Source organism: Triticum urartu, chromosome 7 (assembly GCF_003073215.2).
Source record: "Triticum urartu cultivar G1812 chromosome 7, Tu2.1, whole genome shotgun sequence".
Taxonomy (NCBI): domain Eukaryota; kingdom Viridiplantae; phylum Streptophyta; class Magnoliopsida; order Poales; family Poaceae; genus Triticum; species Triticum urartu.
The window spans coordinates 9095013-9111530 of record NC_053028.1 but is presented as its reverse complement, the minus strand read 5'-3'; the positions used below and the strand labels follow the sequence as shown (position 1 = coordinate 9111530).

Genomic DNA, 16518 nt, shown 5'->3' with positions numbered 1-16518 from the left:
CATCGTGGAACATGTGGGTACCAACATGGGTATCCAGATCCCGCTGTTGGTTATTGACCGGAGAACGTCTCGGTCATGTCTGCATGGTTCCCGAACCCGTAGGGTCTACACACTTAAGGTTCGATGACGCTAGGGTTATAAGGAATAGATATACGTGGTTACCGAATGTTGTTCGGAGTCCCGGATGAGATCCCGGACGTCACGAGGAGTTCCGGAATGGTCCGGAGGTAAAAATTTATATATGGGAAGTCCTGTTTTGGTCACCGAAAAAGTTTCGGGTTTTATCGGTAACGGTGGTCCCGGGGGTCCACCAAGTGGGGCCACCAGCCCCGGAGGCTTGCATGGGCCAAGAGTGGAAGGGACCAGCCCCTGAGTGGGCTGGTGCGCCTCCCACAAGGCCCAAGGCACAGCTAGGAGGAGAAAGGGGAAACCCTAGGCGCAGATGGGCCTAAGGCCCACCCTAGGGCGTGCCCCCCTCTCCCCCTCTTGGCCGCCCCCCTCAAACCCATCTAGGGCTGCCGCCCCCCTAGGGGTGGGAACCCTAGAGGGGGTGCACCCTCCTCCCCTCCTCCTATAAATAGTGGGGGTTTTGGGCTGCCCAAACACAAGAGTTTCTCTCCTTCTTCCGCAGCCCTACCTCTCTCCTCCTCGTCTCTTGCGGTGCTTGGCGAAGCCTTGCTGGAGTACCATGCTCCTCCACCACCACCACGCCATTGCGTTGCTGCTGGATGGAGTCTTCCTCAATCTCTCCCTCTCTCCTTGCTGGATCAAGGCATGGGAGACGTCACTGGGCTGTACGTTTGTTGAACACGGAGGTGCCGTCCGTTGGGCACTAGGATCATCGGTGATTTGGATCATGACGAGTACGACTCCATCAACCCCGTTCTCTTGGACGCTTCCGCATAGCGATCTACAAGGGTATGTAGATGCACTCTCCTTCCCCTCGTTGCTAGTTTCTCCATAGATAGATCTTGGTGACATGTAAGAAAATTTTGAATTTCTGCTACGTTCCCCAACAGGAACAACCTGTCCTTGAGCAGGAAGACTGTGGGGGATCTCCGCGGTCAGATATCTGGCCGCCCGAAGCTTCACAATATCCTCCTCTGTGACAGAGGAAGCCACCCATCGGCCTTGCAAGTTGGGTCCGGACATGACGAGGAAGCTTGAAGCAATGAAATCGAGCCTTGGGTGTTAGAACTCGAGGTTGCGGAGGCTGAGGAGAGGCTGGGCGTAAATAAAGACGGCCCTTGGCTCCTTTATAAAGGCGACGGGTATCGAACGCCTCGTCCTAAGCCTAGAAACCCGCCTATTCCTAAGGAATCTTTCCAATGGAACGATTGGGTTACCCACACTCGTATTAATAAGAATCTCGTGATAAGGGGACACGATCTCTGCCTCGACAAGACGTGCCAATAAAAACCCCGCCACGAAACGTGGAACGGCGGGACGGGAAACGGTTCAAAATAATGACCGGGCGAGTGTGATGTCACGACGGTTTGGACTCGTAAATATTATATCTTCTTGTGGTGCTTGTGCTGCAGATCCGGACACGTTCGTCCGAAGACTATTTTGGAGTATTCGGAAAGGAGAACCCGTCTTGCAATGCCGAAGACAATCAGCGCGCCGGACACCTCGCCATTGAAGCCTGGTTCAGGGACTACTGAGGGAGTCCTGGACTAAGGGGTCCTCGGGCGTCCGGCCTGTTGGACATGGGCCGGACTAATGGGCTATGAAGATACAAAGATCGAAGACTCTACCCGTGTCCGGATGGGACTCTCCTTTGCGTGGAAGGCAAGCTTGGCGACCAAATATGAAGATTCTTTTCTCTGTAACCGACTTTGTGTAACCCTAGTCCCCTCCGGTGTCTATATAAACCGGAGGGTTTAGTTCGGAAAGAGATATAGTCATACATGCTAGACTTCTAGGGTTTAGCCATTACGATCTCGTGGTAGACCAACTCTTGTAATACTCATATTCATCAAGATCAATCAAGCAGGAGGTAGGGTATTGCCTCCATAGAGAGGGCCCGAACCTGGGTAAACATTGTGTCCCCCGTCTCCTGTTACCATCATCCTTAGATGCACAGTTCGGGACCCCCTACCCGAGATCCGCCGGTTTTGACACCGACACTAGGATCCCCACCAGGGAGCGCTCACATCATTGATTCCATGCGCCGCATGCGGGGCGGCGAAGTAGCAGCCCACCGACAGCTGGGCAGCGGGAGCCATAGCCATGGAGGCTCCGGCCAGGGAGACGAGCGGCCGAGAGGCCAAAAACAGACTGGTCGGGGGCAGTCTGAGCGGCGGCGCGCAGTTGGGCTAGCGGCTGGAGCAACGGAGATCGAGGTTGCGACGGTTATGACCGAACCCATCGATGAGATCGGAACAGAGGTGCGGAAGGAAAGGATCGTAACCCTAAGCTAATACCATGTAAAACGTTATGTTTGTGGGAAACTGCTCGACACTCAATACGGGTGTGGTTATCTCATATATATAGACGTACGTCAAGCGTAGAATACAAGATTACATACTATATACAGAAGCTACATAATATTGTCTAACATGCGGCGGCGGCGACCCGCGCTCGCGTCCTTCAACAGGGAGTCGTAGTCGACCCCTCCTAGCGACGGCGAGAGACAGGGTGCTCGACCCATGGCTAAGGACAACAGCCTCCCGCGGGAGGTTGATGTGGATTAGAGTGGTGTCTGCGCGGGGAAGAATTAGGGTGGGTGAGGAGTAGGCGGATCGACGGCCCGTGCGGCGGACGCTCGCATCCGTGATTCGTCAAGAGGCAGCGGGGTGCATCTATGCTCGGGCGATTAGTTTCCTGTTTTCGTGTCGCGTGATTAGGTGCTGCCGGTCGTGGAATTCCATATTTTCCTTTGCGGTCAAGTATGGTCAGTCAATTTAAATTATTAAGTGCACACAGAAAACGGACCAAATTAAGGCTAGCTCTTAGATCAAGTTTATATGGGACTAATCATGTGGTGCTGATTGGGTCATGCGATGTTGTGGCGCTAATTGCGAGGTGCACGTATGAAAGCTCTTATTTGATTGTTTAATAGTAGTGAAGATACGGATGTATGTAGACGTATTTTAAAATGTAGGTTCATTTATTTTGCTCAGTATGTAGTCTATATTAAAATCTCTAGAAAACTTATATTTAGGAGTGGAGGGAGTAATAGCTAATATCATATAGGAGTAGTTGACGTCACTCTCTGGATAAAATGGGCTTCATAAAGCCGAGCTCATAGATCACGCAACATCACTATATATTTTTTGAGATTTGTTTTAGGTTTTTCTTTGAGAACTGGAATATTTTTTTTTGAGATAATAACATATCGCTAGCTTGGGCTCAAAGAGAGCCCGGGCTATTTCTGGGCCTGTTGCAGTCGCACGGTAGAAAATAAAAATAAAGAAAAAGCCCAGCCCACCTAAATCTCTCTTCTTCACTTGCCGTCTCCAGCACCCGCCGCCGCCGCCGCCGTCTCCCCCCCCCCCCCCCCCCCACGCCGCCCCCCCCATCCCCCCGCCCACCCCGCCCCGCCGTCACCCGGTCTCTCGTATCCGGCGGCGGTCCGCCTCCATTCGCCGCTCGTTCGCTTCGCAGACGCGTTCTTCCGTCCGCCTCGCGGGCTCGCTGGGGAGAGCGGCAGCAGCCATGGCCATCGGGTCTCTCATCGCAGCCGCGTCCAGGTCCAGCCGCCACGCCCTCGCCTCCGCCGCCATCTCCCAGGTCAGCTTCCTTCCCGCCCGCGCGTTCCTCTCGGGGCAATTTCTCCACAGGGGCTCTACAGCATCCATCTCTGAACTGATCTGATGTATCTGCGCCTGCGTTTCGCGGTCTCACCGCGCGTGGATGTGGCCTTGATTCGTTGGTCAGGCGGCTTACAGGGCGCGCCAGCACGCCGGAGTGCCTCCTCTGCTCTCGCGGCTTGCACCACTCGCCCGCGCCTTCAGGTACATCTCCTGCTGCTATCTCAAGTCTCTCATGCCAGCCTGCCTCTTGCTTGTGGAAAGAGCTGAAAGAATTTTCTTTTCGTGCTATATGTGTGCAGCTCAAGCCCTGCAGCAGCCGATGTCGATTCAGGTGTCCCTGTCATGGAAGTGCAGGTGTGTTACACCCCCTCCCTAAATCTATCTTGTTCTGCTAATTGTGTGCGAGTGTAGGATCCATTTGTGTATGAGTAGCAGCTATGCACACTTTGCCGCATCGGCGAGTGAGGCCCTGATTGATGTTTGTTTAGAACCACTTCAAAATGTTGTGTATAATTAGCTGATATTCATATGGAGATAGTTTAGCAGAGAGAAAAAATAACACCTCCTTTTCTTGGTCCGGATAAATGCAAGTACATTAGATAATCAAAGCCGATGTATTGGTATAGCACAGAAAACCGGAATGCTATTACCACGGGGAGACAGTGGGTCCATTCTATCCTGGCAATACATTGCATTTGTTAAATTGAACCGCACACCATAATGTGTTAAATTGTGTACTTTTTGGACGTCATATGAGCTTTATAGGTTAACAGCGCTGCTCTACTTTCTGTGTATATATAATGTACAATCCATGAATACATGCATTCTGATTTTGGTAAGACATTATCTGCCTTGTACTTCACCAAAAACAGAGCACAAGAAACAAGTACTGGGTATTCATGTGTGTAGAGGACCGTCTTTCGAGACAGTGTACCACCAGAACAACTGGATTAGCATATGCCTTACACCAGATAAATTTTGTAGGTATTCATTGTTGCTGGACCAACATGCAACGTTCATTTCAGGGCATCCTGCATCTGATAGATCTTGTTTACAAAATAGTGTCAAAAGAGAATAACCTGCTATGCCGTGTTAACTGAAACTCTGAAATCTTACATAAGTGTCAGATGGCTGGCCTGGATAAAAGAAGAGTTTAAAAGTGATTGTACAGAAAAGAGTGTAGAAATAGTTCAGTTGATTCAGTGATCACAATCGTTGAGTTGGGTTCTGTATGTTTAGCAATCAGAGCTAACTTTTCCAATAAGTTAATAGAGAACGAAACTAACATCTAAGTACTGAACTAATTCAGGTCAAGCATAATTAAAACCGCATGTGCTATATAGGTTAACAGCGGGGTTTTTAATATTTTCTTCGCCAATTTTTTTGAAACATTGTAAATAGAAAATAACTAAGAAAACTGAAATAACTAAATGCTACTTTATAGAAACATACTTCTACTGGTTGTCCATATTGTATCCATTGAATCTCATATGGAAGGTCTGCTAGTTTAGGAAACAGCAGATATTCTGTAGAATGTCATGTACAGATGAGGATGCCTGAAGAATTGAAAAGAGATTAGAAAAAATAATATGTGGTTACACTTGTCATGATAAGCCACAGGTATATCAACATATATTCTTCCTCTGTAACCTGCATGCAGATTCAACTTAGCTTTTTGTATATATGTATTTAAATGGGGAAGCATTAGAAAAAAGAATGTAAGAGGGTTATTCAGTGATGAAGTGCAGTTAATCATGCGATGTTCAATTGATCTAATGTTGTGATTTGATGATGACACCTTCAATTGGTAGTGGATTAGTAGTGATGCTTCTGGTAAAAATTGCTAATAAACAATCTGTTTGTACAGAAACGGCGGGTGGGCAAAAAGGCCAAGGGCGCGAAAAGCGGAAAAGCCATGATGTTCCCACTCCATTTCCACTACGAAGATGTGTTGCGTGAGGATCTGTTGCTCAAACTGAACCACACCAACACCATGGAGGTCCCTGGGTTGTTTGAGATCCGACTGGTGCCCAAGTCTACCACCGGTGCCAAAATCCAGTTTGGGAAACTGGCCATGGAGATTCTGTGCGGCCAGAGATGCATACAGGCGGAGCTACCCGCCCATCTGAAAGGGAAGGCGACCAATGCATACCTGGGATCCCAGAAAGACGCCGTGTCCCTAAGGCAGAGCATCATCCGCGGTCACGGGATGTACAACTTCCTGGTAAGGGTCATGACGGTGATGTCCATGCTGGATTCCAAGGTGGCGATCGAGCAGGGGAACTGCGTCAAGTTCTTCATGGCGACGGAGTTCTGTGAGTTCTCCCCAGAGATAGAGGACCACTTTGAGATCTTTGAGACCATCGGAGGGTTCAACGTGACCATTGTCACCACTGCCTGCTCGAAAGAGGAGACCTCGCTGCTGTGGAGCGGCTTCTTGCTCAAGGATGAAGGTGAGATCAGCTAAGTCCGATGCTTGAGTGAGATCACGAGCGTCGCGGCTAAAGACGAAATGAGACAGAAACTTCTATCGTTTTGTGATCCGATCTTTTCTAGCTAGAGTCGATGACCAGCTGTCCATTATGGAGCAATCTTGTTGGGGGATGTAACTGAGTTCCTCCTGTTGTGTTTATCTTGAGAAGAGGCTCGTTTTTTCTTCAGTATGCAGACATTCTGATTTCTATTACGGTGGCAAAAGATTCTAGATGGTGATTCATCCTAGTTGTATCCTGGTAGGCTGTGGTCATCCTCTTCACGTGAAGATAATTGAATAATAATGCAGTTGATTAAACATGCTTGAAATATATGGCTAATTTCTATACCTGCAGCAACCCTATATTGATATGCATCTAGATTTTTCCTCATTATTTTGGTCGCATGCATGTTGGTCTCCATTTTGGTTTCTATTCGCTGTGGATAAATTCCAACTAAATATCTGTAGTACAAATTGAGGCCGCCGAGCTTCGCCTCTTGTAAATACGTTATGAAATTCAGAATACGGTTTGGTTTTTGTAAGTAGCATACTATTTCGGTAAATGTCATATTAACCAAAGTTGTCATGGGTTTTAGAGTGGCATCTTACAAAATTCAACCTTTCTTGTTCTGTATCACCTACATATATTGTGAACGTGGGTCCATTTTCAAAAAGAAGAAAAACACATGACAATTTGGGCCATTGAGATATTCATACTAACACGTCACATAGCAGGAGCACACCATGCAACATCAAGCCACCAACCCAGAAGTCTTCATGCATTCAGTGGTGCATGCAGTTCATCAGCGCTCTTATATCTCGAAAGGCCAAAGCCGATCTTTATTAAGATAGGGAAAGAGGATTTACAAAGCGGCGAAGGCCGCCCAGATTACAACTAGAGCCCTGACAGGGCCCAACTCTCCTGGCACTAAATAGCGGCTGCCATGGAGAAGCATCCGACCGCACCCCAGGATCGGAGGTGTATGGAGACGTATTGCTAGATAGGTCCTAGTGCTGGCGTATGGAGGCATGTTTAGAGGAGGAACGAAGCCCAATGCAAGCGTGAAGCCTCAAGTAGGCTGCTGTCTGGTTACTTCGGTACAACCGACCAATCTCGGTTACTAACTGATGTAACCAAAGGCGTTAGCGATTTCCCTAATCTAACCAATCACCAAATGCCGGAATAACCGACTTTGTCGGTTTGGTTCGGTACGGTTCGGTATCTTCCCAATCACCAAATGCCGGAATAACCGACTTTGTCGGTTTGGTTCGGTACGGTTCGGTATCTTTGATAACCGAACGCCCAAGCCTAGCACGAGGTGTGTCCCTCATGCTGATATTCGAGCTGTTTCTCAGTGTTCTTCGCCCGACTCCCACATTGCCCTTGGTCATCATGGCAACAAATTCTCCATAGTCAATGCGGCCATCCTGACAATAGAAAGCAAAATTAGGACAAGAAAGTCATGCAACTAACTTATTTTTGTTACTAACAGGACCATAAGCATTCATTGATGAAGCAACAAATGAGGTCTGTTAGTTGATAAAGACAGCCTCTCGGGGCCAAACTATTGTTTGGAGCAGCACCATCCAACTTCCAAAAATAAATCCATAAACCTTGCTTACTTAAATAGAGTGCATAGCTTCAAGGATAACATAATATGTTTCCAAACCCAGAAAGTATATGATCATAATTGCAAGTATCTGGTGTTAAAACCTAGGTGGTTTGAGGGACTATATTCCTCTTCCAAAGACTGAAACCTCAGTATAAGTTATTTGTTGTTGAGACTAAACTACTGAACAAGCTCTATTGCATCGCACTGAATACTGATTGTACATATACCAGCTAGGAAAAGAGAACTCCCTCCGCAAAGAAATATAAGAGCGTTTTAGTGATTAAAAACGCTCTTATATTTCTTTACAGAGTGAGTAATAGACTAATAGGTAACCAAGACATGTACCATATCTATATAAATATAAATATGTAGAATTAACACCACACTTACGTTGTCCTGGTCAGCTTCTTTAATGGCATCATCAAGAAAAGCATCTGGCATGTTATGCTCTTGGCAAGCTTGCTGCAGTTCATCCACTGTGATGTAACCACTTCCATCTTTGTCAAAATATGAAAAGGCTGCCACTAGATGTTCCTCACGCTGCAGTTTATTCAGATGCAATGTTGCAGCGATGAACTCCATAGAGCCAATGGTCCCACTGTTGTTCACATCCGCCTAATGAATCAAACGGTACAAAAGGGACATGTCAGTTTCTTCGTTTACCATGTAACCAAAATGTTTTCAAAGCCTGCGGCAAGCCCAAGCTGAACTTATCAGCCAGCAGAGTAAATTTCTGTAGACTTGCTACACTAGTCACAATTAAGAAATAACTTCCACATATACGCATCTGCTGGTGCATGAGAACAAATTCTCATGAGACATCAGATGCACGGTGCTTTAAAAAAGAATCAATATTTGATGATACCATTTGCTCTCAGAAATAAACTTTTGCATATCAGAAGTACACTTCTGTACCCCTATTTGCAACATAATAGGCAGAAGGAATGATGTAAGGTAAAATGACGTCTACTCCATGCTTCCTAATTATATATGGCCTAAAGATAACCACCAACAAAAAGATGCAACTGTAAGAAGAACAGCTCGCATATTAAGCAGCCTAGTTCCCAACTTTCCTCATAATCATGTAATATATGAGCTGGCCTAGTTTCCTAAAAGGCTTTAAAAGCTTCTACTCCCTCCTTTCCGGTTTATAGGGCTCAATTCAAAAATCTCACCAACCAAGGTAGATGGTGAGTGGTGGAATACTTTTTTGTAATTTGCAAAAGCAACCAATTAATGCTCTTGTTTCCTCAAAAATTTATGTTTACCAATGTATTAATTGCAATACATGCATGCATAAAGTACATGCATTGGTCAATTTTCTCTTAATACTTGCATGCAATTATTTAATGCACCTTGGAATATAAAATTGTGATGGGGAACAACCAAATTGAGCCTTATAAAATGGAAAAACTAAGATTTTGAGATAAGCCCTATAAACCAGAAAGGAGGGAGTACTTCACAGGGATTTAAGCTCAGGGCGACTTAAGGCACAAGGTCATTTAAGATTAAGAAATCCAAGCTAGCATTAGGTTTTGGATAACTCACTGCTTCCATAAGATCACGAATCTCAGTATCCTTTAATGTGGAGCCATATCTTCTCAAGCCTTCTTTGAGCTCATCATATGTGATTGCACCACTGTTATCGGTGTCCATAGTCTGGAACATTTCCTTCAACCCTGCAACTTCCTCCTCTGGGAGGCTCTCAGCTATTACCTGATAGAATAACCACCAAAAGTTGGTTAATGCAAAATTCAGTAAGTATGCTTCATCACATGGAGACATATTTCAGAACTCAATACGAGGGAAGAATGAAAAACATATCATCAGGTATATCACTCCTATTACTGCTAGACAATATGAATCCAGTCAGGTAAGCACTTTGATCAATGGGTGCCAGGCTGACAGCTCAAAAAATCATAGGATAGCCAAAGTACTATTTCACATAGAATGAATAGAGATCATTCAGAAAATCAACGATTTGCAAAGAATGTGTGTGCAAAGAAGTTACGGCAGAGAGGACAAGAGTCTCTTGAAGAGCCAAACACCAAAAATAGCCCCCTTGTAAGCTCATGGATCCAAAGCAGGCAATTAACAACTTGAGCTTATAAAGAATTGAACTCACCCGCAAAGCCATTTTCTTCGACTTATTCATCGCAGAGAATTGCTTGATGCGAGATAAGACAGCACTGTCAAGAGGATGATCAGGAGCAACTCCATGATCACGAACCCATGGATGGCCTGTATGTAAGATCAAGTGTTATTACTTACCCAACGGTTGCAAGTATGTCAAGTGAATGAATGCATTAAGGAATTAGAGAAAAGGAGAAACCAGGAGTATAAAGCAGTGAAAGAAACTAACATAGAACTTCGTGTGCTGTCAAACGTTCAGCTGGGCGAGGATTGAGCATTCTTCTTATCAGATCTTTTGCACTGTCAGATATCACAGGCCAGGGTTCAGAATCAAAATCAATGACACCATTCAATACAGCTTTAAATATTCCTTGCTGTGTCTCTGCATTACAAACATTCATAAAAAATTAAGCCTACAATCGTCAGAAGAGAAGCTCCCAAGTTAAGGGTTAAAAATATCACACCTGCCCAAAATGGGGGTACACCACTTAGCAGAATGTAGAGAATTACACCAGCGGTCCATACATCAGCTTCTGGTCCATATTTTTTGCACAGCACTTCTGGGGCTACATAATATGGACTTCCAACAACGTCGGTGAAAATTTGTCCTGGAAAAAAAGAACAAGAATGGGAAAGGGAGGCATGAGTGTAGAGCATCACAAGTTTACAGTAACCATATAAGCAGAAAGGCTCCATGTAGACTGTAGAATAGACTGCTATAGAATATTCTTCCCCCAAATATACCATTACCAGATGATTATTAAATGCGAATCAGCCTTCAATCAGTTTCGGACTTCCCACTGCCATTCAACTAAGATAACTTTTCCCAGTGAAATTGTATTTTAGACCTAGCAGGTTAGTAGAATTTAGGCAGTAAACTTTCGAAACAATGTTGCCGCTGCCCTCTTTGAATGGGCAGTTGGAAGACGTGTTTCACTACTTGCCAGCTAAACTATTCAAAAACTGAGAGCAAGCAGTTATATATGTCAAGTCTAATGTGAAACTGCTCAATTGCATTAAGGGAATGTTCTTAGTGTCATCTCGTACAAGTTGCTCATGACTTCTTACCATTAATCCTTTCATATTTTAGCGACATGATTCCAGAAAAGGTTCTGCCCTGTAACTGTAAGCATCTAGATGGCTGTGTGCATCATTTTTTATGCAAAGGCCGGGGGTTTCAGCCTCCTTCTCGAAAAAAAAACTATAAGCTTCTAGGAGAACTATCAAATCGCAAGCAAAACCACAGTTATGCCAGCACTAGTTTCGTTCCTCCGGTGCCAAATTAATTAAACACATATCAATCATTGACTAGAGCACGATTAATATAAGGTGCAGCAGCAGCTCACCAGGCTTGTAGAAGACGGAGAGTCCAAAATTGATGGCCTTAAGTGAGAGGTCATCGTCCTTGTTGGCGAGCAGGAAGTTTTCTGGCTTGAGGTCCCGGTGCATGACCCCGAGTGAGTGGCAGGCTTCAACAACCCCGATGATGATCCTGGTGAGCTCAGCGGACTTGAGCTCGCTGTAGTGGCCGCGCTGTATGATGCGCTCGAAGAGCTCACCGCCGGTGCAGAGCTCCATGACGATGTGCACGTAGAGCTGGTCCTCGTAGACGCCCTTGATGGCGACGACGTTCTTTTGGCCGGAGAGGTGGTGCATGATCTGGATCTCACGGCGCAAGTCGTCGACGTCCTCCTTGGTGATGAGCTTGCGCTTGGAGATGGACTTGCAGGCGTACTCGACCCCCGTGGCGAGCTCGGTGCAGAGGTAGGTGGTGCTGAACTGGCCCTGGCCGAGCTTCCCGCCAAGCATGTAGAGATCGCGGAGGTTGGGTGTGGGGTGGCCAAGCACCGAGCCAAGGACGGCGGGCGCGCCCGGCCCACCACGCCTCATGGATCCCTCTATTTCTCCATCCTGCACTTCAACTCTCACTTGTGTCTGTGTGCTTGGAGTGGAAAGACCTTCAGGAAGAGGATCAAGCAATTCTTCATGAATCTCGTGTTGTTTTTCCATAGTTAAGTGTTCCTGTTCATGTGTTAGGACCTCCATCGGTCCTTCTATTAGTTCATCCTGAACTCCATCTCTTGTTTGTGTATGTGTGCTTGGGGTGCAAAGATGTAATTCCTCTTGAATCTTGTGTTGTTTCACCAGAGTCCAGTGTTCTTGTTCTCGTGTCAAGACCTCAACTGATCTATCTGTTCCTTCTTTCTGCCCTCCATCTCCCGTTTGTGTTTGTGTGCTTGGAATGGAAATAAGTTCAGGAAGAGGATCAAGCGATTCCTCTTGTATCTCATGTTGCTCTTCAAGAGTCCAGTGATCTTGCTCTTGTGTGACGGCACTGGTATCCTCCTCACCATACAAAATCCAATCTACACATTGTACTGTGATTCTAGGAGTGCATGGATGATTGACAATGGCGCCACTCAATGCCGATTCCGCGTACCTTTTATCAGATTCATCCGCACCAGTGCCCCCAACTTTTGCAGTTATCTCTTTAAGTTCTATCAAGTACTCTAAGCCAGCAACTATCTGGCTGTATTGCTCCATTCTATTAGCATTGAATGCTAGCTTAAGCTCCCGGACGCTAGGCATTGATCTTATCAGAAATGCCAGGCACGGGGCAGCACATGTAAACTTGAGGTATTTGAGAATTGAGAACCCCTCACTATCAAATACGACCTTTCCTACAGGGGCAGTCCAGACGTACAGCGAGAGAGCCATGAGGGCTGGCAATCCTTTGAGGACATCAATATCTTCCCTCAACAGCTTCTTAACTGCAATCTTCAAAATGCAGAGATTGCCAAGTTCTTTGGTCCACTTGGGTAGGCTGGAAAAGATGCAACAGCGCCCTGACAGCTCAAGCCTCTGAAGAAGGGCCGGGGGAGAGGAAACGCTGCTCAAGACATCGCCAGAAATACCCACGCTTGCACCACCAGCGTCACCCATAACATCTGCATGAGTGGCGGCTGCAGGTACTAGAGTTAGAGACTTGAGGTTGCTGAGTTCGCAGAGAATTGAGCCCAGGCATTGCATATTGGTCTTCAGATTGTCAGGCTCTGTGTTGGACCAGGTGAGATGAAGGTCTTGGAGATTGTTCAGCTTGCTAAGGCTCTGTACATTCTCTAGTGAGTTCTTGCTGAGATCAAAATAGCTCAGAGTGCGAAGTAATGGCAAGCAACTGATATCTGGCATATCATTTACTGGTGCATGCAATGCCAGTGTCTCCAGTAAGTTTAGCTGTCGAATCTCACCTGGCAGATGGACAGTGATGTTGCCATCAATTTTCAGATATCTCAGCTGAAACAGTTCACCAATTCTAGTGAGGTCAAATATTTTGCTTTCATCAGCCCAGATATGAAGATTCAGAACTCGAAGGAGCTTATATTCGACAAAAGAAGGTACACAGTTCAAGAAGCCAAAAAATATAAGTGATCTAACTTGAGTCATCATAAAGTCTGCCGGTATGTTAGCACATTTTGCACCACCGAACTGAACAGACAGTCGACGAACCTTGTCAGGAAGACCTGGAGTTGTTTGAAAACAGCTCACATTAACGATGAAATTCTCCTCCAGAGATTTGTACCTAATAAGATCTAGTACCATGTGGTGAACTGTACATGTCAACACCTCATCGTTATAATTTCTGTCCACAGGTTGGATCATTCCTCTACTCACAAGCTCATTGAAATAATCCCATGCAGTTTTCTCTCTATCTTGTCCTTCGCTGATAAAATCTTCAGCTATCCATTGCTTCACTAATTCGTCCTTGCTGATAGTGTTTCCCTCTGGATACATAATAATATATAGCAAGCATGTCTTCAAATATGGTGAAAGATTATCATAAATAATGTACAGAACTTCTTTCAACCCTTCTGAACTAGGGTCTGTCCTCAAACTCAAAACAGAGGGTAAAGAATCTTGTATGTGCTTCCATTGATCGATGTTTAGTTCACATGCTAACATGCTGGCTATATTTTCAATTGCTAATGGTAAACCTCCACATTTCCGGACAATCTCATATGTAACTTCTTCAAAATCTGGACAACCATTTTCAGACCCAAAAACTCTGCGGAGGAATAACTGTCTTGACTGGTCACCATTAAGAGGACTCATCTCATACATGTACTTAAACTGATACCTACAGCATGCCAATGCTACATCCTTGATTTCCGTGGTTACTATTATTCTGCTGCAACAATCACCATCAGGAAAAGCACGGCTAATAATATCCCATGTCGAGGAGGCCCACAAGCCATCAATTACAATCAAGTATCTGCAGAATATTTTATTCACAATAAACATGTTTGTCAAACTGAAAAAAAAACAAAAAAGAAGTATAACCAAAATTAAAAGGAAATTGATATTATTGTTAATAAGTAAGAAATACTATATCCTAAAATATTACGGGCAAGAGAAGTCATGGCCGTGGTAGGTTCGCAAGTTGCCGGCGCGCAGTGGAGAATGGTAAGGCCAAAGGAAGATCAATTGGGCAGTGAAGTAAACAATCGAAATGAGTAATTTGCTACACCGCAAAAAAATGTATTGAAAAAAAAAACTTATGCTCTTAAGATTACATAGGAGGCAACTTTGTCTATTCCCCTGGGCTCTAGATTGGTACATGTACATGTGTATACATAAGGAATCCAAAAATAATGGTTTACTTTTCCCAATTCATCAAATTCCTGCAATCAAAATTCATGAACAATAGAAAATTGAAAAGGTTTATTTCTCCTAAATCCAACCCAAATAGCCTCTTAAGATATACTTACAGTACTGCTTTGTTTTTCAGTAATGCATCATTTATCCCGTTATAAAAGATAGAATATGTACCTTTTGAATTGCAGATATTCTCTGACATGGTCAATAAGGTCCTGCGCATCAGGAAAGCCATGGACCGGTGGTGCCTTAATTTGTGAGAGCATGCTGGAAAGCATCCTCCTCATATCTGGATTTCGCGACACCCGCACGAAAGCCCGGCACTGGAATTTCCCTTCGAAGTTACGATAGAAGGCTCTGGCAAGTGTCGTTTTGCCAACACCTGCAGATCCAAAGATAGGCACCACCTGAACTTGTTCCTCTGTATCTTCACTGTCAAAAGCCAGCAGATCTGCAATCTTTGGGTCGTCCAAAGCCATCAGTTTGACAAGCTTGTCCATGGACTCCTCAAGGCCAACAAGTTGGACGTGCTGTTGGCGCTTGGAGCGGCTGACATCGGCTTGGGCCTGCCCAAATCCAGGTTTGATGGCTGCTGGACCAAGCTGGAAACTTTGCCGTCTTCGACTCGCGTCCTTGGCACGAGCTCGCAGATCTGAGAAAGCTTGTGCAACCTGGCGCCACCGCTTCAGCTTACTGGGGATCCAGAGGATGATGGTGTGAAGAGCGCTCCTGCCGGCGCCGGCGGAGGAGCGCGGGACCTTGTTGAAGAAGTCCTCTGCGTCGTAGCGGAGCTCCCGCACCTCCTTCAACCAGCACCTTGCCGTGAAGCTGGGGTCGTCCGCCTCCGACACGGTCTTGAGCTCTGCAAACAATTCCTCAAGATCTTCTTCCAGGCGCCGGACCTCGCCCTCGCTAACCCAATCCGGCAGAATGTTTTGGTTGGCCCTGAGCAAATGGAGCGGCCGGTGGAGGGGCCCAAGCGAAACAGTAACAGGAAAATCCATCGCCGTCCCCTGAAGGCCTTGTTCGGTTTGGCAGGGTTTGAAGAGGTTTGAAAGGGATTGAAGGGGATTAAATCCTTTGCCAGTCAAAATCCTTCTCAAACCTCCCCAATCCCCTTCAATCCCTGTGGCAAGGGGATTAACCGAACATGGCCGAAGCGAGAGCGGTGCAGCTTTCAGTTTATCCGCCGCCGCCGCCGCTGCCGCCGCCGCCGCCTGAAGCCACGCGGCAATATACCGGAGCACCGCCTGAAGCCAAGCGCTGATAAATCGAAACATCGATCTACGCCTGTAGCTGAAGCAAGAACGAGATGATTCTAGTCATGGATGAGAAGCGAAGCGCCAATCGAAACATGTAAACAGAGGGCGGAATTACCTACACCAAGAGATTCCGATTGAGGAGCACGAAGTGGAGCTATGGCTGGCAGCACAGCAGGCGTGGGGAACGATGAAGGCGCCAATTTTGGTCAACGATGGGTGATAGGAAACAAAACCGGGTGCTCATAGCAATTAGCAACTCTAGCAAAGTGGTGATTGGTGAAAGGGTATGTCTCATTCGAGTGGGACTTAATCAAGTCTTTATAAGAAGAAAAAAGAAAAAAAAACTTTTGTATGAAGAAACATAACATGCGACTGAGACATAACAAACTTTATCGACTGAGAAAAAGTCGACTGAGATTTAGTAAAACTGTTGGTGAACGGTAAATGTTTACGGCCGGCAAGCCGACCGAGCACGCATCTCTTGGCAATGAAATTATCTTGTTTAACCATGACATCACACACACACACGCAATATTAAACGTGTGACTGTTGGGGGGCCAGGCACCGCCCGTGACTCGCGCCTTCTTTTTCTTATCCATTTGATGTTCATCCCCATCGCCCTTTTT

General features: G+C 45.9%; 2 protein-coding genes across 3 annotated transcripts; one reads left to right on the top strand and one right to left on the bottom strand.

Moving 5' to 3' along the window:
• The first annotated feature begins 3498 nt into the window (after nt 1-3498).
• Nucleotides 3499-6579, top strand: LOC125520082 (60S ribosomal protein L5, mitochondrial). Its single transcript, XM_048684888.1, has 4 exons — nt 3499-3735; nt 3883-3959; nt 4058-4112; nt 5626-6579. Exons 1-4 carry the CDS (start codon nt 3661-3663, stop codon nt 6223-6225), a joined length of 807 nt encoding a protein of 268 aa, XP_048540845.1. The 5' UTR covers nt 3499-3660; the 3' UTR covers nt 6226-6579.
• A 467-nt stretch (nt 6580-7046) lies between these two features.
• LOC125520081 (disease resistance protein RGA5-like) lies at nt 7047-16169 on the bottom strand. Of its 2 annotated transcripts, none has more exons than XM_048684887.1 (9): nt 16012-16169; nt 14805-15926; nt 11324-14247; nt 10442-10585; nt 10207-10359; nt 9970-10085; nt 9393-9560; nt 8235-8459; nt 7047-7659 (listed from the first exon to the last, which is right to left on the bottom strand). In XM_048684887.1, exons 2-9 carry the CDS (start codon nt 15908-15910, stop codon nt 7387-7389), a joined length of 5109 nt encoding a protein of 1702 aa, XP_048540844.1. In that variant the 5' UTR covers nt 15911-15926; nt 16012-16169; the 3' UTR covers nt 7047-7386. The 2 variants fall into 2 exon arrangements, with proteins under 2 accessions (XP_048540844.1, XP_048540843.1); XM_048684886.1 differs by having other exon boundaries at nt 16008-16166.
• Nucleotides 16170-16518: the final 349 nt, after the last annotated feature.